Raw genomic sequence first — 25,359 nt, 5'->3', positions numbered from 1 at the left:
CCTGGATTAACGTCTGACGGCCGTGCACATTTCCTGTCCGCGCTGGCACAGCGAACAGGAGACAGGGTGGGACTGGCGATGTTCACGTGTTCACTTCTCGTGTCCGTACGCGTGCACATCTCTTGTCCCCCTTCGGCCAAGACACCGACAACAATAGATCTCGCCAAGGCGAGCAGCGCATGCGCTGCGTCGCTAAGCGAGACCTAAAAATAAAGTATCTTTATCTAAACTACACAAGACCAGAACGACAAAATTCAACATAGACAGTTTAAAAATATGGCTTTAAAAAGGTTTCAAGAACGTGTACCAGAGAAATCTATGGATGTGTGACTTTTCACCAAAGTACCTGTAGATGCGACAAATGTTCCCAAACCAAACAGTTGCAGCGTCGGAAAACAAAGATGCGACACTTCTGAGACCCTGGGGAGGTTATGCGACTGCCCCGTTGCACACAGCGGACGGGTTGCATTGAGTCCGGTCAGTAGGGGGAGCGATGCGTCGAGTTTTCATGCCAGTTCCGGTTCGCAAGTGATGCGTCAGGAAAGCGTCTCGCACAGGTACGATGTGTAGATCTTCGGGATGCGACAGCAATCGATACCGTGGCATTGCGCGGGCATCGGTCCTCTTCAGCCGCGATCCCTCGATGCGTCGGTTCTTGCAACGGCGACAGGCGCTGCGACGAACCTCACAGCAGCACAACGGTGCGATGGAAACTTCTCACGCTGTAGAGGCACGCCGGTGAAACTTCCCGCAAAAGAACAATGAGACTGGTTTTGCCATTCTTTTTACGCTTCTTTTTCTTCCAGCTCCCAAACAGCAGCAACAACCTCCAGAGGCCCCATAACTGGATCAAGCACTCTAGGCAGGTCAGAACGCACAACCGAGTTCATGGGGAGCTGGGGGTGAAGTTCTTTTCTTCCTGGGACTTCAAAACAGGAGGCCAGCTCTCCTCAGGCCCTTGGAGATCTTCTTCAAGCAGGAGACACAGCACACAGCAAAGTCCTTCTCCTTTCCTTGGCAGAATAACAACTGCAAGTTAGCCCCAGAACACACAGCAAGGGCAGTCCTTCTTTTCAGTTTCTCCAGCTCTTCTCCTCGACAAAGGTTCCTCTTAAATTCCAGGATGATCTCAAGCCAGGATGATCTCAAGTTCAGGGGTTTCAGCACTCCTATTTATACCCCAAAAGTCTGTTCTCTAGGTGTAAGGGTCCATGGACCCATTCCAAACCAGTTCTGGGTGCACTCTACAAGTGCACAACTTCATTTGTTAGTGTGGATCAGGGCCATCAGACACCACAGGAGGTGAAGCCAGCATTGTCCAATGCAGGCACAGCACTATGCAGGCCCAGGTGCTACTCCTCCCACCACTCCAAATGCAGATCGGCATATTCAGCCTAGTGCTGACTCACCCAGACTCCTGGAGCCGCCCCGGTCACTCACAACCCAGACAGTCAACCCACAAACAGGCAGAGGCACACAAAGGTTGGACAAGAAAATAGCCACTTTCTAAAAGCACTATTTTCAAACACAGAACTTAAAAACAATCCTCCCTAAAAGATGTGTTCTTAAATTCTGTGTTCAGGGATACCAGATTCCAAGTTTCTATCTCACTCCTATGGGAAGATATTCTGGTAAAAATGTTACACAGCATTCCCCATTCTGTCCTATGGGCAAGTTAGCCTTTTAATAGTGAAAAACGAAATTGGCAGTATTTCACTATCAGGATATGTTACACACACTAGTACATGTCTGACCTTTCACATACACAGTACCCTGTCCAGGGGGGTACCGTGGGCCTACCATAGGGGTGTCCTATGTGTAAAAAAAGGGAAGGGTAAGGCCTGGCAAGTGGGTACACTGGCCAGGTCGACATGGCAGTCCTGGACTGCACACAGGCACTGCGGTGGCAGGCCTGAGACATCTTTTTAGCGCAACTCATGTGGGTGGCACAATCAGTGCTGCAAGCCCACAAGTAGCATTTGAGTTACCAGCCCTGGCACACTTAGTGCACTTAACTAGGGACCTACTGGTAAGACAAATATGCCAATCATGGATAACCAATCACAATAACAATTTATACATGGAGCACTTGCACTTTGACAGTGATCAGCAGTGGCAAAGTGCCCAAAGCATCTAAACCAGCAAAAACGAAATCCAGCAGTGTCAAAAAAACAGGAGGTAGAGGCAAAAAGTCAGTGGCAACCACGCCAAGGATGCCAGGTCTAACAGTCATCATTACTCCTTTAGTTTGAGTCTTGTCCTAGGTAGGAGCTATTCCACCTCAACAACATCAAGGAAACAAATGCACTCATCTTGTCACGTCAAAAGCACTTGAGCAAAACTATAGTACAAAGTCAGGTTTTTGAGTATTCCAAACTGTATGCAAAAGATGCATGAACTACATGCAAGTCAGACATGTCTGTCAAAACGATGAATTGCATCAAAATAATTATATAGTACTTACTGGTAACTTTATATTGATACCCAGAGGAAACCTTTTTTGGCAACCTTACATGAACGAAAGATAAAGAAAAAAGTAAGGTTCTACAAGTACGGTTTACAGTTGCACGCAGTTCCTTAATGCCAATTCATTATAAATTGAGCTATAGTGCAAGGATTAGAACTTGAGCGATGTCGGTAACACAAAGATCTCTCTGCAGCCGAAGCAGTAACCAACTGAGCCGTCTACATAAAATATAAACCTGCCGACCTACATGATACATGTTCTGCTTTGCAGCATGTAGATTAACCTTTTCTGATGACTAGACTGCACACAGATTTCTCCAGCAATTGCTTTAACACCATAGTTATTATACTGTTATATCCTGGAAATTGCTGGGGACACGGAGATCACTCTAGCCCTTTTCTTAAGCCAGAAGGTTTTTTTAAATGCAGTCTGTCTGTGGGGAATAAAGTAAGGTAAAACGGATTTGCCATTACATTTCTTTTGGGCAGAGTTTGTCCATATAATGTTTAGTTAGTTTTTTTATTTTTTATTATTTAGTTGGGTCAACAGTTACAGGAAACAATAACAGCCCTCGCATAAAGGAAAAAAGAAAGGGCAAGCAATAGCATTGGAACTGGGCATTTTCTTCATGCATAGTATACAGCCAGAGGGTGTTGCCAGCTTAACAAAGCATGTAACTTTCGTGTGTCCATGGGGTGAACAAAGGCCGCGTGAATGTCACTCTAAGCATAATGCGTTCAGCGTTAAAGAAAAACAAGAAAATATCAGAAAAAAAGGGGAGAAAAGAATTGTGGGACAAGAGAAAGGGGAGGGGGAATCTCTCTGGGTGCCAGCTAGAGGGCACTCGGACATTTGACAGCACGTTCACATCGTATGAGGGTGTTCTTTGTGCGCCTACTGGCCTGTATTGGTAGGGGTCGCCGCCTGGTCAGGCGGCAGAGCAGCAAGGTAACTCTGCAGCGGCTCTCAGATGTTCTTCGGGGACGACTGCATGGGCATAAGCTCCCAGAATTCCACCCGCTGGTTATGACAGAAAGCAGCGTCTTTAAGCCAGTCAGCCAGCTGTGGCTTCCAATTGCAGCCCCAGCATATCGCGACACGCCTCTTAGCAAGCAGAAGGAGCAAGGCCACCAGCTTCCTGTTGTCAGAGGGTACATTGCGGACACAGCGAAGCAGGGCAACTAGCGGGGATACCCAGTTATCGCCTCCAGTACATTGAAGATGTTCCCCCAGTATTCCATGATGGCAGAACATTCCCACGCCAGGTGTAAACAAGCATTGGCATAGCCAATAGGTCTCGCCTTTGGGACCTTATAAGTGTTTAGCCATGCAACAGTTGCATAACTAAATATTTATAAGGTCCCAAAAGCGAGACCTATTGGCTAAAGCAAAAGTGAAAGTAATCGCGGTAAAAGCGGCGCGCGAGCCCGCGCACATGCACTGTAGCTCTAGGCTGGCCTGGTATCACTTTTTGGAGCCCTCTCAATAAGTCTCGCCAGACCAGCGCATGCGCTGGGTCAGGCGAGACCTAAAAAGAAGCATCCGGTGCTCTGCAACGCACACAGCAGGCATCATCACTCAAACCTGCTTTATGCAACCACGTCGGGGTCCTATATAGCCTGTGGAGGAATTTAAAGTGAACCATGCACAATCTGTAATTAAACGATAGCTCCCTGGTCTGCACACAGCAGTATTCGCACACTCCCTCCCTAAAGGGGCTCCCAGGCTGTCCACCCATTTGCGCCGTGCCGGCGGGGTGCATATCGGAGACTCACGCTGCATGCCAGAGTACAAGCGGGTGACATTGGAACCCCACTCCCCTCCCTTAGGTCGATCGACCAGAAAATGCAAGCTGTGAGGCTGCAAAACACTGTCAGTTTACCAAGAATTTACAGATTACTTAAAGTCAGCCCTTTCTTTTTTTTACCCTGGATTGGCTTTGTCACTCAAATTTGCTTACTTCGTAGTCAATGGCTTGCCCTGTTCATCTTATGTTTGGCCCTCCCTTGAGGCATAGCCTCTTTGCTGTGTACTGATCACTTTTTAGGTTTTGCCTGCACAGCCCTTGCGCTGTGCTTGTTAGGATTCGTCTGCACAGCGCTTGCACTGCGTTTGAGAAATTTGTTTTTAAACTAAACTTAAAAGGGACTTAATCCCACCTCGTCTCTTTCCTGGCTTCTCACTGGATCCTGTGCGTGCCACTTACCTTTTCTCCATTTCTATCGGCTGTAGCATATTTTCCTGCATTTGCCAATGCTTGTTCCTACTCTGCTTCTCTTATCAGTTTCCCCACAGAAATACTGTTAACGTCCGCTTTGGTGGAACTATATTTTCATAAAGTTTTGACTTTTACTCTTGCAGCATATATATATATATATCTGACAATTTATCACCTGGAGAAATTAAGTGATTTGCATAGAATCACAGGATGTTGCGCAGCACCGGAGACTCAAACCGGGATCTCCAGCTATCGTGTCAGCTGCTCTGGCTGCTGCACTACATCCTCTCCACTCCTGTGTTATCTGTCAGGGAGGTCCTTCCTTCTCCCAGAAGACGAATGATCAAAACAGCTCCCTATTCACTACATTGGCGAAACCGATGCATTGCCAATGCTGGTTTCTTTTTGCTTAAGCACTCCACAAGAAAGCATAGGTTTTCCAGCTGTCTCCCTCATGTGCTTCTCTACCCCCCACTCCACGTTGCTCTGTCTGTGTGCTTTACTACTCTGTGCTGCTCTCCCTGGTTTATTTTTGCTTAAGCCCTCCAGGAATGTATCGTTTTTGGTTGCGGTCTCCCATATGTGCTTAGTTTCCCCACCCCACTCCATGTTGATCTCTCAATTCTGTGTGCTTCTCTCTCCCCATGCTGGCTATCATATCTCTGCTTCTGACCACAACCCTGTGTTCGGTGTTGCAGTCTCGCGCCTGTACGTTTGTGGGGTTCTCCCTTTTTGTGCTCCTCCCTTGACCCTCCATGTGCTGCTTTCCCCCTCCCCTTACCCCATGGATACTCACAAATATTGACCCAAGGGCCACAAAGTATGGTCTGAAGTGTGACCGAGGGCCGCACTGATGGCAGCAGGACGGCGGTAAGGGATCTTGGTCGAAGGAGCTCTCAAAACATGTTAAACAAGCATTAAAAATGCAATAGGTCTCGCCTTTCATTAAGTTAAAGCCGTTTGCTTTGCTATAAAATACCATTAGCAAAGCAAATGGCTTTAATTTAATCAAAGGTGAGATCTATTGCATTTTCAATTCTTGTTTTTAATAGTCGTTCAGTTGTACATAATGTCTTCTTGGTTATATGTAAGATAGCAAAAATATGGATAACACTTTATCATAACTTTTCAACATGCTGCACAGCAGCCACAATGCTCTTCAGAGCTTAAAGCAATTGGCAAAGCCAATAGCTCTAGCTAAACACTTATAAGGTCCCAAAAGGCGAGACCTATTGGCTATGCCAATGCTTGTTATGGCTGATACTGTGATAAGCTTAGAGATAGCCAGGTACATGGAACTTCCGAGTTGTATGAGATGTGTGTTTAAAGATTTGTCCAATGTGCTATTTTTGTAATTTTCAAAAACTTATACCTCACACAAGCTCCTACAAGTGGTTCAGTTTGCACCATATGCCAAATTAAAATGCGTTTATGGTTTAAGACTGCACAATAAAACTCAAAAGACCGTGCTGGCTAGGGCTTAAAACACAGTAATGCAATTAGAAGTTGGCAAACCTCTCATTATCTGCGGATTCACTGAACAAGTTCATGATCCCGTGAAAGTTAATAAGGGCTGTGAAACACCGGAGGTAGACTAGACAAGCCAGGGAAGGATAATGAAGGCTAGTTAGAGCGCGGTGGGGGGAAGCATGTCTTTATTATTGAAAGAGGAGGTGACCGATGAAAAATAAGTTTAAAAAAAATGTTTTATTCACCCACCAATATGACAAGCATTTAGCATGTGAAACATTTCGCCTTGGATACTGGAAATGTTTCCATCTGTTTGAAAGGCTTAAGATAGGCTGCACGCCAGGCTCAGTAATGACAGCCGCATCGAGTGACCCAGTTCTCATGCAGTCTGAACAATGATGTATTAAGATACAACGCGCATTATTCCAGTCAGAGGGCGGGGGGTGGCGGACTCCGCTACCTTTTCACTGACTTTGTTGGCATTACTAACAGAACAGACTCATAACTCTTTTAGAAAAATAAAATAAATGTAACCAAACTGCGGCTTTACGCAGGAAATAAGCCACCAAATGCACATTACTTTGGAAGACGATGGATTCAGCATAGTTGGAATCTCAGAAAGGGTTGGAGCATTTTGATCTGGTGCATAAATAGCGAACATTCATAGAATATTTGTTGCACAAAAGAAAGTGTTTTGGAGTTTACAGTCATATTAACCCCTTTACTGCTGGGGGCATGATGTTCACATCCTCCACACTCAGGGTATCTAAAAACAAAGTGATGGATGGAATGCTGATCGCTTGGGGCTGCATCCCAATCTATGGTTTTTCACCCACCATGCCACCTCAGTTTGGACCCAGACATATGCAAATCAGTCTTGATCTTGCTCCAATGGCAACAGTCCGGGAGGAACTGCCAAGCCAGGTCCTTCCTGAACCAGAACACAAGCAATCCAGGACTGGTTTTGCCCTTATTATGAGCTCAGAAGCCAGGAGAGCATGGGACGCACGTCTGGGCATACCCATCACACTTAAGGCATCAAAAAACAAAGCGATGGATGGAATGCTTGAATTAATGTCATCCACTGCCGATCACTCAGGCCCACATCCCAATGCATCATTATTCACCCAACATGTCACTTCAGTTTGAATCCAGCCATATGCAAACTATTGGAGCACTGTCAAGACCGATTTGCAAATGGCTGGGTCCAAACTGCAGAGGCACAGTGTGCAAAATAACAATGGACTGGGATGCACCCAGAGTAATGATCAGTGGCAGAGATTAATTCGAGAATACCATCCAACCCTTTTTGTATACTTTAGCACATCCATCAGGCTACCTTATCAAAATGGAGGATGTGAACTTTAAGTCCTCCAACAGGGTGGGGCAAACCTCTAGCGCTTACAATGGGAGCTTCATATTTTTTTCTCCCACAAAGTCCTTCCATGTTTGCACCCCCTCCCACAGATTAGTGACTTCAGCTTGCTGTCCTCATTTCTTTGTGGCCTCAGAAGACTGGTAAGTATATTGTGGTCCGTGCAAGGGTCCAGATCTCATCCCCCCCCCCCCCTCAGGCATGATAGGGACTGGTGCTTCTGTCTTAAGAATTCCTACTCATGGATCGCAGCATGGCTGCAATCCCTGAGAAGCAATCCTCCACTAAATACAAGAGATTTTTTATTTGGGTGGGGGTGAATAGGGGCGAGAAGCATTCCCCTGCCACCCTGGCAAAATGCAAGTGTACCATTTTTTTCTTCTCAGGGGAACCTATAGAGTTCTGGCTCTCTCTGATTGCCAAACGGTGGTCATGATATTTAGGAAAGGAGAGTCGCCCCCTTTCTAATGGTGCCCTTTACTACGGATTCCTGCTTGAGAATCATGTCCGGGCACATGATCCCCAAGCAGGAACTCTCCCCTAAACAATTAGGGTTTTTTTGGGTGCAAATATGCTTCCCTTCCTGAGGTGCCAGTGGGGCTGCACCACTTCTGGTCTGTTCCTGGGGACCTTGAGCCTCCTCAAGATCACAACTGTAGGGATGTCGGGCACCACTGGGAATGGTACACTCTCCCCAACCCGAACGTGTACCTTTCCTATACATTCATGCATGGGGATCATGACTGGGCCAGCAATCCAGTGCAGGAATCCTACACTAGCCATCTGATTTCTTTTTTCAGGGGCAGCTTCTCTGCCAAGGTCGAGGAGCATCGCCCCACTGCTCTTTGAGCAGTACAAATAAAGTAATAATAACAGTTAATATCAAGATATTTTCGCTGGTTCGTGCTCGGTTAGGGTGGGGCTGGTGGCAGAGGGGGAAAAAGTGGTTTGCACACCAAGTGCACATGAGTCATCGCAGACCGGCCAAACAGTCAGGCGCACTTTACATGTTCCCCCACCAGGCTGCATTACACAACCTGGTGGGGAACATACCCAGGCCCCCAGTCCCCATCTGAGTGCTGATCCACCGCGCTCAGACCAATCACAACGCTGCATTGGAGCATTGTGATTGGCTATGAGGAGCCTGGGTGCTTCCTAGTTCCAGGACTCGCCGGAGAAGCAGAGGAGAGACGCGGCAGACAGAAGAGGTAAGTGGTATTTTTTTTTATTTTGTCCCCCGGCCCTGGCATCTGTGTTGACTTCTCCCACCCACCTTTGGAGGCAAAGATAATTTTCAGCATTTTTCTTAGCCCGGGGTGGGGCAATCAGGCCACCTCCCTCCTGACTGGCCAACCAAGACATTCACAATGGTGACTGTCATTTTGTTTTTAAAATGCTTGCACCAGGGGCCTTGTGCTCCCCGGGACAAACCGAGTATTAAGAAAGACAACACAAAAGTGTCCCTCTCCCATGGATTCCTTTTCGCGAATTGCAACTATGTCCTTCCCACTTTTTATTTTTTTATTTTATTTTTTAAGAATACTTCAGGAAAGAAGGTCCAACCTATAGAAAGAAAAAGTGAGTAGTGAGTAAATAGTGACACAGTACACATGCAACATTAGTAACGCAAACATACTTTCACTCGGTTTTGTGTTTCACAGACGTTGTGTAAATTGCTCACCCACAAATTTTCAAAACCAGGAGAACTATATCAGTGTGTGGGCATTTTGCAGCAGATTATAGTTTGTGCATCGATATTTAGGTAAAGACGTGTCATCTATACATGTTGCTACCTATTACTGGGTTCACAAAATGCCTTCTTCTCGCCCACATTTACAACTGGATTTCCTAGCTGCAAATGCGGTGCACGTCCGTCAGGTGAAGTCTGCCCATGAATTGTAATCCTAGTTTGAAAACACATGGGAGTTTATGCCCAAACCGCTTGTTGTCATCCGATCACAAACACTGGTGCAATGTTGCTTTGTTGCTTCTCGGAATATTGGTATTCTAACTGCATTTCAGTTTGCCTTTCAGGTGATGTATGTGATGCAAGTTGAACTATTTTATTTCAATCTTCCCATCTAGGTTGGGTTTGAGACATTGCGAACCCTGTGCTTCTGGGACCATACCATGAAGAGCTGCCCATGAGGTGTCTAATGGCAATACATAGAACCATGAATTTTCATGAGTTAATGCACGAAATGCAGACGAAGTTGGAAACAGTGAGCAGGAATTGCTTCTCTGCGTTTGACTGGTACGGTCTGGTGTTTGTGCATTAACTCAGAGAATTGCGGAGTTAAATGTATGAACTTTAGACACCTCAAACACAAAACCGTGGCCTGAAGCTTTGTGCTGAACCACAACGGCCTCTGGAGTGGTTTGAATTTCAATTTAGATTTCTAGACTGCTCCCAGTGTTTTGCTGCCTCCAATTACACATTTCTGTTTTTTTAATACGTAATACCCTTCTCTAGCTTGCACTGCTTTAAACTCTCATATTCTGCTCAAATCAGAGACTCTTACCAGCATACTCGAAGCATAAACATTTCTATGACTATCGCTGCATGCTAGCATACAGTATGTCAGGCGAAAGGGTTTAGATACGTGATCCAACCAGAGGGCATGTTTGTTTCTATAGTAATGGAATAGAGCTCTGAGGCAGGTTCCAATAATGGGACTGTATCAGAGGGAGAGGATTAAAACCTGGAAGTGATTTTTCAACTGGTGAACAGATCACAGGTAAGGACTCCTCTTCAAATGAGTCTGAAGATCATGGCCATGCTGGGCAGCGATGCAGTCTTGAATTCCCTTCACAAGCACAATCTGTGTCGCTGAGGGACAACAGGAGTGTAGCACCATCCTAAGTGCAGTGCACAGCAAGGATGCTCACTTGGCAACCCCCTAAAAGATGACAGCCTCCGACTCGTACTTTCCCTGGAGATGATGGATTTAAAGTCAACACTGCATATATATTGGCAATTGACTAATTCCAACTTTTTGTGAACGATTGATTCCTTGAGGAAATTGTGCAGCAAACAAATCATGTCGAACAGTAATTAAAGGTACATGAGGACCCACTGGCACCTCATTCTAGAGCACACCTGTGGACTCCCCTCTCACTTGGGGAGTTGTAGAATGTTTGGATCCTTACACTGGTCATGGGAATATTGTGCAAACCATATGTATAATCTTATTGGTCTTCTGCTACCATCTAGGCAATTCTCAGCTTCACTTCTGACTGCGGCAGATGTTTTTTATTCTGCAACATATGCTGTATTACAGCGAAAACTCTGAAGCAATGCTACAGGATAATCCAGGCCAAGATAGCTTGTTCACAATTCAGCCTGTTGTGGAGCATTTCTCTACCAAGTTTCTAGAGATTTACATTCCAGAAGAATATAGCAGTTGGTGAGCCTTTCACCCTTTACAGAGGGCAGCTACTATTCAATGGCACTTCACAGGCACTGTAAACCAAATAGGAGACCTTGGAGTGGCATCAAGCATTATATATTGTGAAAGAGTTCCACACGCATCCTGAGAGGGTTTACTGGAAAGGTCTACGCTATAAATGGTTATTTAGGTTGCCCTTCCATATTATGAACTTGTGAAAAGATTTTGTGAGCTCTCTCTCAATCTTTCATAAAGTTTGGAGGAGAACTTTTATAAAGGGAGAGTGCTCTTCAATGAGCTGAATAAACTTGTCACAGTGGCGTGTGGGACAATGTAAAGACATCACAAAAGATGCTCTCAAGTGCTTGTTTGTAAGAAGCTCTTAAACGTTCCGTGCACGTGCAAGCTGTGAAATTCTGAGACAGATGGGAAGCATACCTACTCACTTCAATGCATGAGGAGAGTCACTTCTAAGGTCACGGTTTGCAGAAGTACATCAGCCCATCTGTATATTCTATTTTAACAAGTACTTGGGTACAGTTGACGAAGCTGACCAGCTGCTTCATCCATAGGATGTGAATCTTAAAATTCACACATGGTCTAAGAAGTTGGCTAGCCACCTATGTGGTAGCATATAATGAATGTGGGCTATTGTCAGATTACAACAGGAAGGCTGATAGCCTTCCTTGACTGCGATTTGACAGCTGTCGTAGGTCTCACTCCTGAAGAAGCAGTACCCTATACTAAACTTATTGTGGAGGACTTTAAGGCTGCAGCATCAACATTTTGCAGATTGCATTCCTACAACAAAGGAGATTGAACTATATTGAAGTTTGTACTCGGCAAGGACTAAGTGGTAGATTCATTACTACGCTGTGCATTGCACCCATCTAAGCCGTGCCTTCCACCTTACTTCACTTTATACCACACAAAGGTAACACTCTGGAAAACAGACTGAAATGAAGCAGTCACTTCAAGAGTTAGTAAATGGCCGTGCAGGAATACAAACCTTGCATAGCAGGGGAGAGTATTTCAGGGGGTGCCTCACCACTTAAGTGGTTGAGCTTTCATAAATACAATAGACGATCACTCTTTGGCAGCTGCATGTGGACTGAGGGGGGAAATTAGGAACTAAAAAGGCTATATAAAAGTCTTGTGAAAAGGAGAGTAAAGAAAGGAAGCAGACAAATTAAGTTACTTAAATTCACCACTGTAGCAAGTGTTAAGAAACATCTAATGGAGGAAATGTTCTGATTGTTTATTTAGAAGTTTTACACATTAAAAGTGGCTCAGGGTTAAGAAACCGGAGGGGACTGTCAAACAAATAGATCTGCAGAAGTAATAGACTTTGAGCAGAGAGCAGGTAAAAATGAAGACCGTCAGACATGGGAGCAGTGCTATCCCTGGAGATCAAAACTGGAAAACTGAGCGGGAAAACAGACTGCTGGGTTTTGCAGTGTTCACTAAACTTTGTTGTAAAATTTCAAAACAAACATTTTGGCAGTGTCTCGTGGCTAAAAGACATGAGCCATTTGAAAACAATAGTCAGCTTGTCATGGAAATATAAGAGTCCTATCTAGGAGCTGGGGATCACTCCAATCTCTAGTGCTGGGAAGAGAGTCAGGGGGGGGCGGCGAGGGGGTCATCGATGGGTGGGAACCAATTCTTAACAGAAGAGTTTCCAGAGAAGGTGAAATATGGTTTGGATCATCCTCCAGCAATCTAGCACCAGGATTTTCTAAATATCTACTATAGAAATACTCAGAAATAACACATGTAATTTAAACACAAGCAGTTACAAATCTGAAACTTATTAGACTCTGTTAATCAGTCAAAAAAGCTTTATTTCGGCTCAAAGCCCCAAAAGAAGGATAAAAACACAAATAGACATGTAAAGTTATAAAAACAATCATAAAAGTGAAATATTTAAAAGTAAATAAAAACATATGGAATAGTCTTTCCCCTATACCATACGATACAATCTACCTTCTATTCTTCAAGTAATAAAGAACAGGGACTAAAAATTCATCAGGTTTCATTTCATAAAGTGTCTTTTGCCTAATCGACTTCCCTAGGTAATCCAGCCCTTGTATAAAATACAGCACGGCATCAGAAAACACTCAATGTTAATTCATGCAGCACTAATGTCATTCGATGGGGAAGAAGTTCATAAACTTTGTAAAGTAACTCCAGATTCACCTGCCACTGGGTATGCCCTCTTATTCGGTCTAATTTTACACATGCCTATCAAGAATCTGCTTACCCCAAATCCAACTGGGTTACTTTCGTCATCTCAGTATCCTAGCAGCCCCCAAATGCTCTTTATTCCCAGGTTCTGCCATAGAGGAACACCCACCTTTTCCTGCAATTATGGTAGAAAGGACAGAACAGGACTTGCTTAACAGTTTCTATAGGGGTCCCACACAAAAGACAATGGGATTCCTGTTCATTCCGGAGATTATCCCATTTATCTGTGAAAAGGCCAAGGGCAGATTTTCATACTGAAGATGTATGTACAATCGCCTGGCTAGTGGCGGTTGGATTTCATCCAGGAAAATCTCCTTCTTGTAAGAGTCTTTAACTGCCAAAAAAGCCTTTATCAGGGAACCTCCACTCAGCTGGGAATGCGGTACAGAGTCCTTGAATTGCCAGTATTTCGTTTTAAGTAGGGTCTTAGAAATTGCCATTACTGCACCAGGTGAACTCCAGACTCTCAAGCTTTGTTTCCGGACAGGTGGTTTTGATATACCTAATCCATGGGATGTCAGCTGAACTAGGTATGGTCAAAAATTACCCCAGGCCTTTGTGGTATGAAGTGAGCTCTGGGGTGAACCATACTCTTCTCCAATAGAGTAGGGGGCGCAGCACTCCCTTGGCCGTGCCTGGTCTTAACCCAAGGTCAAGCCCAGGGATCTCCAAAGAGTAGCTACTGGTAGCTCGCCAGTACCTTCAAAGTAGCTCTCTGAGATGAATTCAAGCCCAGTATCAATTTCAGAGTAGGTGCCTATTAAAGAAGGCAGCACTGATCATCTCAAGATCCGAAGAGTGACAGCCAGCCAAACCTATCACAGTAACTCATACTAACACTCAAACACACACTGTCAGCTTATAGAACCTGCTATATGACAGTCTGTATTGTATCCAATCTCAATATAATTAAGCCACAAGGAAATTGATCATGTTGCAGTCCCTCCTTTATCAGTCACATGTGTGTGAACAGTGCACCATCAAAAAAGTATGGCAGCAGTAGCCTGAGCTGTAATCAGTGCTGACCCACCAAAGTGCGTGACTGCAGGAGTCAGAGTGCAAATGTGTCAGTTAGATGCAAGATCAGCTCAAGACCTGAGGAGAACAGGGTATGATCCAGACCAGAGAAAATTAAGAGATTCATCAACATTTATGTGTGTGCCCATAATAAACACTATTGCTTCCTGAAACTATGCCTGGTGTGTTAGAATCCGGGTTCTCTGGTTGGCACAGGTAGGTACTTGTGACAAGCAGGGAACCTTTCCTCTAGTCAGGGTAGGGGGATACACTCTAATAATAACCCCTGCTCACTCTCTAGGTAGCTTGGCGCAAGCAGACAAGGCGTTATCAGGGCGTTTAGGTTAAGCATTTGGGAAACACCCACACAGTAATACAGTGACCTTCCACAAATGGACTCCACACAGGATATATATCAAAAATACTTTATATAGAATAATCAGGCTTAGCACAAGACCAAATAACGTTTCAGCAGGCCACAATACTTATTTTCAAAGAGTTTTTAAGTTTAGCGTACTTTTACAATTCTGTGCGCGTCGTCCCTCTTCGTACGCGTCGTACACGGTAGACACAGGCTTTGGGACCGGTCGTACACGCACTGCAGGTGCTTCAGGTGAAGCGTACGCCCTACGGCGCGAACGGGCACAGTACCTTGATGCTTGGTGAGTTCGTCACGGACACTTCCTTGGCAGCAGGCGTACAGTACGGTGCGAAGTCCTCCGGGCGGCGCGTACTACGGTACGGGAGACCTTGGGCGTGCGCGGCTCAGGGGACTGTGCGAAAGTACGGTCCGCACTGCCAGACGTTCGGGTACGCGACGTACCGGGATCGCTGATCTTCACTTGGACTGCTGAGACAGGCGAACAGTACGCTCCGGACGGGAGACGTACGCAACCACCACACGTACTACGGCCTTTCCCAAAGCAGGGGAGAGGCGCGTACAGTGATAGTACGGTCCGTAGGGGGGTGCGAGCTGGTACGGTGATGTCCTTCAATTACGGTGCGAGCTACGGCTCGTAGGGGCAAAAACTTGCGTTGCTTGGGCTGGTAGTACCTTCCTTCGCGGTGCGAGCTACGGCTCGAAGAGGGGCCAAAGATGCGTTGTTCGTTCCGGACAGCGGGATATCAGCTCACAGGGAGTACGCCGCGATCAGCGAGGCGTACACAGCAGTTCGACGCGAAGATGGGCGGAAAACGGTCTGTTTTCCGCGGCGGTCAAGTCCACTGTTCCTGGGACTTCGTTCAGGGGGCAAGCTCACTCACAAGCCCTTGGAGATCTTCAGCACAAGTCAGATAAAAATCTCTTTAGTGTTTGTTCCTCTTCTTCAGCAGCAAGGCAACCACTGCAGGCCAATCCCCCAGGTCAGGGACAGTCCTCCTCCATGCAGCTTTCCCAGTTCCTTCTCGTCGGACAGAGGTTTCTCCTTGGCAGGACAGGATCTAATTTCTTGGGAGCAGGGCTCCTACATTTATACAGCAATTCTTTTGTTCTGCCAGGCCAGGGGGGGCCTTGCCTGGTCCAGTCCGGTTTCTGAGCTCTTTGTTTTTGCGATGCAGGCTGTTTCTTTCAGGGTGCAGGGCAGAGCCATCAGACGCTCCACAGGGGGCGGAGCCAGCATAGTGGTGGCAGAGCACACTCCTATTCAGAGTCCAGGTGTACTCCTCCCACCCATCTATCTGCCAATCTTCCTATTCACCACCAGGCTACCTAGCCCTGCCCATCTGTTTCCCCAGCCCTGTCACTCACACAAGCCAGACAGCAGATACACATCACGCAGAGGCGGGCTGAAATGGTTAGGCAAGCAAAGGCCAACTTTCTAAAAGTGGCATTTGCAAACGCAGATTATTAAAATAAACCTTACTAAAAGATGTACCTTATTATTCTGAGTTCAGGCATACTAAACTCGATTTTCTACCATGTTCCCTGGACATGTTAGGATCATAGGATGTAACAATCTTAACAGCCCATTCTGGCCTATGAGAACAGGTAGCCTTACAATAGTAAAAAACGAAAATGGCTGTAATTCACTATTAGGACATGCCACACACATCAGGGTTTGTCCTACCTTATGCTTACAATGCACCTTGCCCTTGGGCCTACCATAGGGGTGACTAATATGAAGTTAAGGGAAGGTTTAGGGACTGGCAAGTGTGTGCACTTGCGCAGTCAGCATGACAGTACCAGACTGCACGCAGGTTCTGCAATGGCAGACCCTAGATACATTTTACCAGGCCGCTTCTGTGGGTGGCACAACCAGTGCTGCAAGCCCACCAGCGGCATTTGTATTTACACGCCCTGGCACTCCAGGTGCACTTTACTGGGGTCTGATAGTAAACCAAATCAGCCAATCATGGAATCCAACCAACATATACATTTTACATAGGGAGCACTTCCACTGTGGCACTGGTTGGCAGTGGCACAGCGCTCTGAGAGGCCAACACCATAAAAACACATGAGGCACAGCGACAAAAAGTGGAAGGGAGACTCACGCCAAGGTGCCACGTCTAACATGGTGCCAAGAACCGCCAAATATTTATGCTAGCCCCATCATTAGAGTGTTATATTTGGCATAATTGTGTCCATTCCTGGCATAATAGTGCCAATGGTATGATTACGGTCATCTTTGACTATTTTAGTATTTTTGGTCTAGTTGTGGTATGCTGGCAGCCATCATAGACCTACTCTGAGCATGACTGGCCTATATGTACCTATTCCTGGCATATTAATGGTCATGACTGATATGGGTTCTTATCCCTGATCTTTTTGGTTTCCAGCCCTGGCACAACTGTGGCCCTAGTATAATGGTGGACATTACTTGCATAATCCAGGCATCCGTGTTGCTATGGTGAGCATTCATTATGATATAATGAGGTAACCCACAATTGTCCACGGACCTGGGTAATGATTGGTATAGGAAACAACGGTCCTAGGCTTCTTTAAAGCTACAATTCAGTTATGAAAAACATTCATTAGTCAAAGGGCATCCGGTACATGTAGAATTAGCATTGTATCATTAATGTACCACCATTTTCTTTACCACGCAAACAAGTATATCCTCAAAAGACACAAAGACACAAAATATCGCTCCAATAGTGACTGTTTATTATTTAGTTACTTTTATAACAGATCACCATATTCAATGATCCAAATAGAGAAAGAGGTTGTTCCAAGGGGAGTGTGAAAAAGGAAAGTGCTCCTGAAGGTAACAACTTTCCAATACAACAATTGGGAGTCTAAATACCTGGTCAATAGTACTGATGGAATCCCAGAGTTCTGCTTTCCATGGGGTTAGATCATCATTATGGGTCATTCACTCCTACAATCTAGCCAGGATTATTGTACTCTGTATATTCTTATTCCACAGGATTGTAGCGAGGAGTTCATGCATGGATTACTCAGGACTAACATTTTGCTGCATAGACAATCTTTACATTTAAAATGTTTTCAATTAATTGTTTAGAGACTATGATACTGAGGACCCCTAAAGTAGAACATATTTTCACCATCTTTTGATCCGGAGTTCTGAGCCCTGCTGATCCAATTTCTGTTTTGACTGGATTCTGTTTCCTTTGCATTGTGTTTGCCCACATTCATTAACAATATTCCAAGTATTTTATATATCTCAAAAACTATTTTAAGCAGCTTCTCACTACCACCAAGTAAATCTCTGTTTTTTCTACACTGCTTCCATTAGATTGCTTCATTCCATAGTCGGACTACCCCGGAGAAGGGATAGCAATGTTTGTGGATTTACAAGAACTTAGTTGTGATCAGAGTCCTGACTTTTCTATGCCTTGTATTATAAGGCATCAAGCGGATACAGAAACGGTTTAGAGTTCTGCTTAGAAATGACCTCGTGGGTATCGCAAAGAGTAGAAGACAAAATCTATTGAATGCAAAAATGCAAGTGAGTCAGAAAACACTATTACATCGACTGTTCTCCCCGTACGTAAAGCACAAAACATTTAGTGAGAGAGGTCTAAGTACTGAAACTTTCCAAATTTTCCTTAAGCTGATTTTTTACAAGCTGAAAAGATGCATTAGTAAATCAGGTAACAATCTGTAATTTTACATTTAAAGTTATTTTAACCTCCAGAAGCCTTTCTCTGCAGAAAAAATCCCTTCCCACTACACCGATGTAACATGTGGGATTGCTACTTACCTTTACTATTCTGAAAATGTGTTTTCCTGGGTTTGTTAAAAGTTTTTTGCACTTTTCCATAATCGTAGGATATAATCAAGTCAACATTTCTATTATAACTACTTTGGAGACAGGAGATTAATGCCTTGGTATTCTACAATACTTTACAGTTTTTTGTGAAAGTCCCACAATGAACGCACCCCAATTCGTGGATCATGGCACAGACTGAATGCATGCAAGGTACCCTGACAAATGTGCATCACACAAGCCATCGCTCCTCCCACCGGAAATACAAACAGGTGTGCGTGGTTACACTCTTTCTGGTGGTGCTGTTAGGAGGACTTCAAGGGTGCAGATCACACAAGCGTGGGGTGATTCACCGCAGTCGCTATGCGTATGTAGGTCAAAGCATTTCATACAAGTTAGGGTAGCAAACACTGCAGCCTCGTTAGGTAAGGGTGCATTCCTGCTCAGTGACATGCTGACCACACTAACAGCCGCAGTACAGCTCATCCCCATGGGAATCACTGCTCCAAACACACAAAGGTCGGCGAAAACAAGCAGGCCTGGCAAATTACCTTCAATCTTCTTAGAACAAGGAGATTTCTGAGCAAGTTCTTTTGCTGCACAAAATAAGACACGTTTCATATATTCACCCATCATCATGATTGCAAAATGCTATCAAAAGCAAAAAAGACATCAACTAAAATAAAAAAAAATACAAATTAAAACTTTACCCATCTCCCACCACCCCCGCAAACAGCACTACCTGGATTGAGCAGTCTTTCCTCTTTATAAATTGGTCACGCAAACAAACGTCTTTAAAAGCCCACGAGCAACAAAAAGTATAGATTGAAATACAACAATCAATGTTACACCCAGCCTGAAGTATTTACTTCCTTGACGATAGGATTATCTTTCTAAACAGCCAGAATAGGCTGCAGTACTTCAGAAAACAATTTGAGAGCCAAGAGTTAAAAGGAAAGCTGAGACACGCCTCTTGTACTCTGCATTCCTGTGGTGCAGCTAGCGTCACATGAAGGGGAAGCCCTGTGACTTTGGCAACGCCGCCACAAATCAGTGCACAATACTTAAGCTGTGCTATTGTGTGTGTGGGGTGGAACTTGCCCATTCAGAGTGGACTCGGCGATGTCACTGTACACCTGAATCATGTACTCTGGGGAGGAAGACACATTAAGTAAAAAAAAGTGTACCAGACAGTGTCACTTACATCAACTGTAGAGCACAGGCTTCTGACTTAGTCTGGACACAGTTACATTAATAGAAGTACTCCATTACTGGCATTATTTGACATTAGTGACTGTTTTGATTTGGGAACATTAGGTGGCTCTAAAAATGTATTTTGGTCCTTCCAGAAAGTATTGGAAACATTCATTTAGAACTGCAAGAATAGGCCACTCAATAAGACACACCAAACCTTTATTAACAAGCATTGGCACAGCCAATAGGTCTTGCCTTTGGGACCTTATAAGTGTTTAGCCATGCAACACTTGATGATGTTGCACCAAGGATATTGTACTGGATAACTAAACACTTATAAGGTCCCAAAGGGGAGGCCTATTGGCTATGCTAGGTTGGAAAACGTAAAAGTGAAGGACACGGCAAAAAGTCACACGGTCCCAGACCTAGTAAAATAAATTAAAATGATATTTTTTTGCACATCGCTCGGACTTCAGTATAAAATGAACTCGATCAAAATCACTGGGCAGCCCAACCATACAGACCCCTTCTTTAAGGAATCAACCCATGTAAAAAAACAATATTTGTGCTTAATATTCTCCGGTTGATACTCATCGTGGTACTGTACAGCAGCATTTATATACTGCCTACTACCCCTATGTGGGGCATTCAAGCACTTGCCTGCGGGAATGATTACTTGGGCCATTGTTAACAATGATGGTTGCTGTGGAGATGTCACAGCCGAATTAATAAATAAGCCCGATGGGGTTTGCCTGGTGGTCAGTAAAGCACTATTCATCCTGTGTCGGAGTGTGCTTTAATACATTGCCAGGGGAACATAGCACGCACGCGAGGCCAGCAACTCAACAATTGTGAATATTATTAACCGCAGTGGCTGCTTTCAGATCTCCCCTCCTTCAACAGCCGGTAGGACTGTAAACCACAAATACAGCTGTTTGTAAGACCTCGTTAACGAGCAAGACGGAATTTACTTTTCACCCAATCGGAGCATAGTTAAAATCAAAACAGACATCGAAGAAAGACATCAGAACACTAAGCACATGAACGGATGTGGCCTTACGGCTCGAACTGCCGACTCTGGAGCGGACCCGGTTCGAGCTTCGGCAAACCAATTCATATCCCCGTGCCTACCAAATAATGAATGTGTCCTTGTGTAAAGAGCTCCAATACCTTTGGGTCCAGTTTGCGCTATATAAAACAGCAACAAAAAAACAGGCATGAGAAACGAAAGTAAAGTCTCGTAGGAACTGCTGACGACACAAGTAGACAGAGAAAAAACACTACTCAAAGAAACCCGGTACCAGCGTGTGCAGACAAATAGATCTCAGCCCAGGAAAGAGACTGATATAAAGACACGGAAGAAAAGCAGCTGTGCGAGGTGCTGCATCCCAGATCAGTAAAAGGAGCACTCTGTGAGTGAAGGGCAGGAGCAGAGATGGAGGACGGAGGCGATGCACTGACTGTTGGCTTAATCGGGGCAGGGAAGATGGCATATGGAATCCTGAAGGGGATGCTGCAGTCAGGTAAACGCTAGTATTTCAGATCTGTTATACCCCTGATCAATCAATGCCAGGCAGCATGCCTTAGAAGTGATCAAGCCGGACAGTTCATGCGGTGAGACGAGCCTGGGGTCCGGCCTGGCTCTAAAATAGGAGTCGCTCCCTAAACATGCCTTGGCCGCGTGGCCGTGAAACGGACATGGCCTCGCGGCCCGCGAAAGTGATCGCGATGTAGCACGGCGGAGGAAAGAGATGGCGGCTGCGCGCGTGCACGCAAGCTTTAGGCCACCAAAAGCCTGTGGCAGCACTTCGAAAACCTAAATGTCTTGCAGCGCATGCGCTGGCTCAGCAAGCCCTAAAAATGGCTTTTGCCTCATAAGGCAGGAAAGAAACACAACTTGGGTACTGCAATTATGTCGAATACATTCTGCGGGCCTAATTAAGACTTTGGCAGCCTTGGAGCGGGGCAGCCACGCCGCCGCCCCACTCCAAGACCGCTGAAGCCGTACTGACACCGCCCACCAGATTACGACTTTGTCTCTGGTGGGCGGCCCCACGGCGGTGCCTATGAAAAAGGCACTGGAATGGGAGCATCAAAGGCAGTTCCTGCACTGCATGGCCTGGTGAAGTCCATGCCGTGCAGGAACTGGGGTGCATGCACACAGGCAGGCACAATATGTGCACCACTGTATGTACCCCATGGCCAGGAGGAAACAGGGGGCCCTAGAGGGCCCCTTTTGTTTCATCTTCGCCACAGTTTTCATGGCGGGCTCACCCAAGTGACCTACGGTTGGCAGAGCGACTCTCAGACACTATCTTACTCCTTATAGTCTCTGGACGCCACTTGGTCATCCCACTTCCTGTCCATTGTTCCCTCAGAATTGTGGAGTCAGGAGTCCAGCTGGTACGCTGACGAGCTCAAAGGTCACTCAGGATTGGCACAATCACAGTGACATGACAACACGGGAAAGTGCATTTCAATTCCTTTTATTGATAACACATCGCAGGTTAATTTAACCATTCTGAAAGAGTCCACAACCTTTGCTAATGTATATGAAGCGAGGATGGGGCAAAAATAAGGTCTCCACGGTGTCAATTGGTTGACAATGATTGAAGAAAATGAGCAGGTCTGACTGATGGCTTACGCGTCCCCGACCCCTCCATGCTGCCACGCAATAAGGTGCTCTCATTGTTGCCCCTCCCACTTCAGCACTCAATATCCCAGCCCTCACCTCCCAATGCCACTGATGGGGCCTAGTGGTGTCATTTACCTCATTGTGAGCTTTGTACAAACGTCCATGTGCCCTGGGCAAAGAAGAGAGCAAATACGCAAAGAATCCGTCCTTGGAATGGCCTAGCAGAGCTCACCCTGCTAAAGCAGACACTGGCTGCACCTTCCTGAAGAAAGAGCTCTTTCACCTGTGCAGCAATTCTCTGGACCAAGGCAGTAAAAGGATATCAGTAGAAACTCGAGTCGGTGAGGTACGTGAAACCCTACAGCATGAATAGAGCGCCTTAATTCAACTATTGTACAAGCTTTTCTTCTTTGAAAGGCCAAAACAAAACCGAAGATACATTTGGCAACACAATAGCCCTTTGTAAAGGCAGCCAACAACATACCCAACATGAATGCAATCTGCCTTCAGATACTTTTTAGCCAAAACAACCCGATAAATCCACTGTATTATCCCACAGACTGGTAAAATGAACATCATTTAGTGATAAGAGCTCATGTGCCCACTGCTATGCGAGCACTTTATTTAATTTGGGCATTTTTAGAGAAAGGGCCAAGCAAGGTTGGTGGACCAGAATACATCAACAACCCCTGCCCTTCTGCCGGACCACCAGACACCTTCGGTCTGCCGTCTCCACCACCGTCCCACACATCCATCAATCGCACCCGAACCAGAAGTCGCTCCTTCTCCCACCTCGCAGCAAAAGTCTGGAACGACCTCCCCACCCACCTCCGAACATCACCTTCCCTCGCTGAGTTCAATAGCAGACTCAAGACCTGGCTGTTCGAATAGACACTCCTCACGCTAGCGGCTGGATACGCCTCGGGGTGATAAGTGTGCTCTACAAAAAAGTGATTGATATCTATTGTATTAGTAAATTGGAGATGGTGCTAGAAACTGGTGTAATGATCTCAAAGCATTTACTAAACCTCTAGGGGTGGGTCGCAACCCACTGGCGGGTGGTGAGCTGATTTTCGGTGGGTCACAAAAATCAGAGCAACAAATAAAGAGGCTTTAAATTCTGTCTTCAACTTGTCACAATTGCCAGTGATTCAAAGACCGAGATCAAATGTCAGGCAGCATTATTCTTGCAGTTTCTCCAACTGGAAGCTGGGAGGAATTTTTAAAGTGAATTATGTGACAATTTACGATTTTGCTTTTTGCAGTAAACACAATGTAAATACTTGTAAATGAACTATATGCATCCAGCAGTTGAGAAAGAAAAAATAACTTATTTTGTAATTCTGAAGTGTGCTTGAAACAGATTTCAATAGCATCAAAGCAAATCAAGACACTTACTTGGAAATACACATGAAAAAGTCAAAAGAAACACGATTTCCACACATCATTTGTGTGCTGTAGTTTTATCTGTAAACTTTACAAATTTAGCGACCGTTTCAATGGAAAATATGCGGTCTGTAAATGATCACGCGCTACCACACGAAGCTTTGGCTGCATTCAAAAATCAGCCCACCTCATGTCCATTAAAGGTGGGAGGGTCGCGTTACTCTGTTCTTCTAAAAGTGGGTCGTGGTTCTAAAACGTGTGGGAACCCCTGCTCTGGGCTCAAAGACAATCGAAATGCACACAGTCCAGACTAGAGTAAACGAAATGAGATAACTTCTACTGAAAGATGGCAGTGGTCCTTTCAACCAAACACAAGCAAGGGGAAAGCAGCAACGCATCTCAGTTGTTATTATGAAACAATAACACGCTTCCAGGATAACAGCACATCCTCCACACATTCACTATGTGAGCTGACAGGAAGCAATGGAAACAATGAATAGTCTGCATTGTGTGTGAGATCAAGCAATTTTTTTTTTTTATGCGTGAAGACAGAATTTGGAAACCTTTTGCATTCCTAACGTTTTTGCAAACCTTACACACCCATCTTCCAGAGCAGAAACACAACAGGGAAACCTTTGGTAGGCTGAGGCTTATGGGCCTGCTCTTGGGGCTGAATCGACCTAGGGGTCCTCCTGACTCTATCTAGCTCTGATAGCAGGCCTAAGGGACTGTCAAACATTTATCGTTCTACTCTAGGCACGTAGAGGAATTTATTGCTGCTGGAGATAAATAATGCTGAAAGTAATACGCTCTTCAGAACTTCCTATAAAACCTATGCTTTTATAGCATGTATAGTTGGAAAGCTTGCTGTCCATTAATTGTGGAGCCCACTTTTAAACACAGAAACATTAGCAGCGTGAGCGCCTACATACAGGACCTGTTTTGTGCAATATGGCACTGCCATTCAGATAGTTTCCAGGGCTACCTTTAGATCCAGGTTCAGCTAGGTTTGCCATATTACTTCAGATCTCTCCCTTCGAAGTCCTAGGTTTTCACCCAGTGCTAGTCCACGATTCACTTTGCAGAGCTGGGCTGGAAACGCATCTGCACAACAAGGATTTCAAGAACAGCGCACCATGGCATGGAATTAAAAAAATGAAAACATCTGATACTACAAGGCATATGGGTTTGAGAATTATTGGAGTTCAGTAGTTCTCAAAAGAAAAACTAAATTAAGCAGAGGCATCAATGTTTAGTTCACCTCCCAGTGGAAAGCTGCTCAATGCGTCGAAAACCAGAAAGTGGGAGGGCGGGGGCTATTCTGTACCCCCACTAATACTCAGTACCCAGGTCACCCAATCGCATAAGTACCCTTCATGTTGGCCCTACGCTCGAAGAGACCTTTAACCAATCCTTGCAATCCACATGCCTACTCGGATGACAGACAGCTGCAAGCAGCTAGAGGTCTGTGCAACAGGAGTTTAAGAGGAATGTCACAACACTACACAAGTTTGAGGTTTTTAGGACAATAGGGTGGAAGGCACAGGCTGCTAGCATATGAGCATCCTTCCTAGAGCTTCCTCCGGTCAGAGTTTCCGTACGGACCCTCGTTTCTCCCAGACAAAAAGAATGACTATTGCGCTCTTGTTTATGACAAGTGTCTGGGGACCATGTTGTTATTCCCTTCTGGGGTGCTCGGCGAGTGTGCGTTGAAGCAGTTATCATAAGACTGCGTGATAATTCCCCAGAGCTGATCATCCTCCAATCTTAGCTGGCCATCAAATTGTGAAAG

At 45.3% G+C, this 25,359-nt stretch overlaps 1 protein-coding gene across 2 annotated transcripts in view; it reads right to left on the bottom strand.

Annotated features, from left to right (window-relative positions):
- CDC14A (cell division cycle 14A) overlaps positions 1-25,359 on the bottom strand; it is a 515,591-nt gene that overhangs the window by 383,519 nt on the left and 106,713 nt on the right. Inside the window, exon 4 of one of the 2 annotated variants that reach the window (XM_085601899.1) lies at positions 18,904-18,948. The exons of the other annotated variant lie outside the window; for it this stretch is intronic. Coding sequence (XP_085458025.1) covers positions 18,904-18,948 — 45 coding nt within the window. The remainder of the gene's footprint in view (positions 1-18,903; positions 18,949-25,359) is intronic. 2 annotated transcript variants of the gene reach the window in all.

The sequence above is a fragment of the Triturus cristatus genome, chromosome 4_2, assembly GCF_964204655.1.
Source record: "Triturus cristatus chromosome 4_2, aTriCri1.1, whole genome shotgun sequence".
In the NCBI taxonomy this organism is placed as follows: Eukaryota; Metazoa; Chordata; class Amphibia; order Caudata; family Salamandridae; genus Triturus; species Triturus cristatus.
This window is presented reverse-complemented; position numbering and strand designations above follow the sequence as displayed.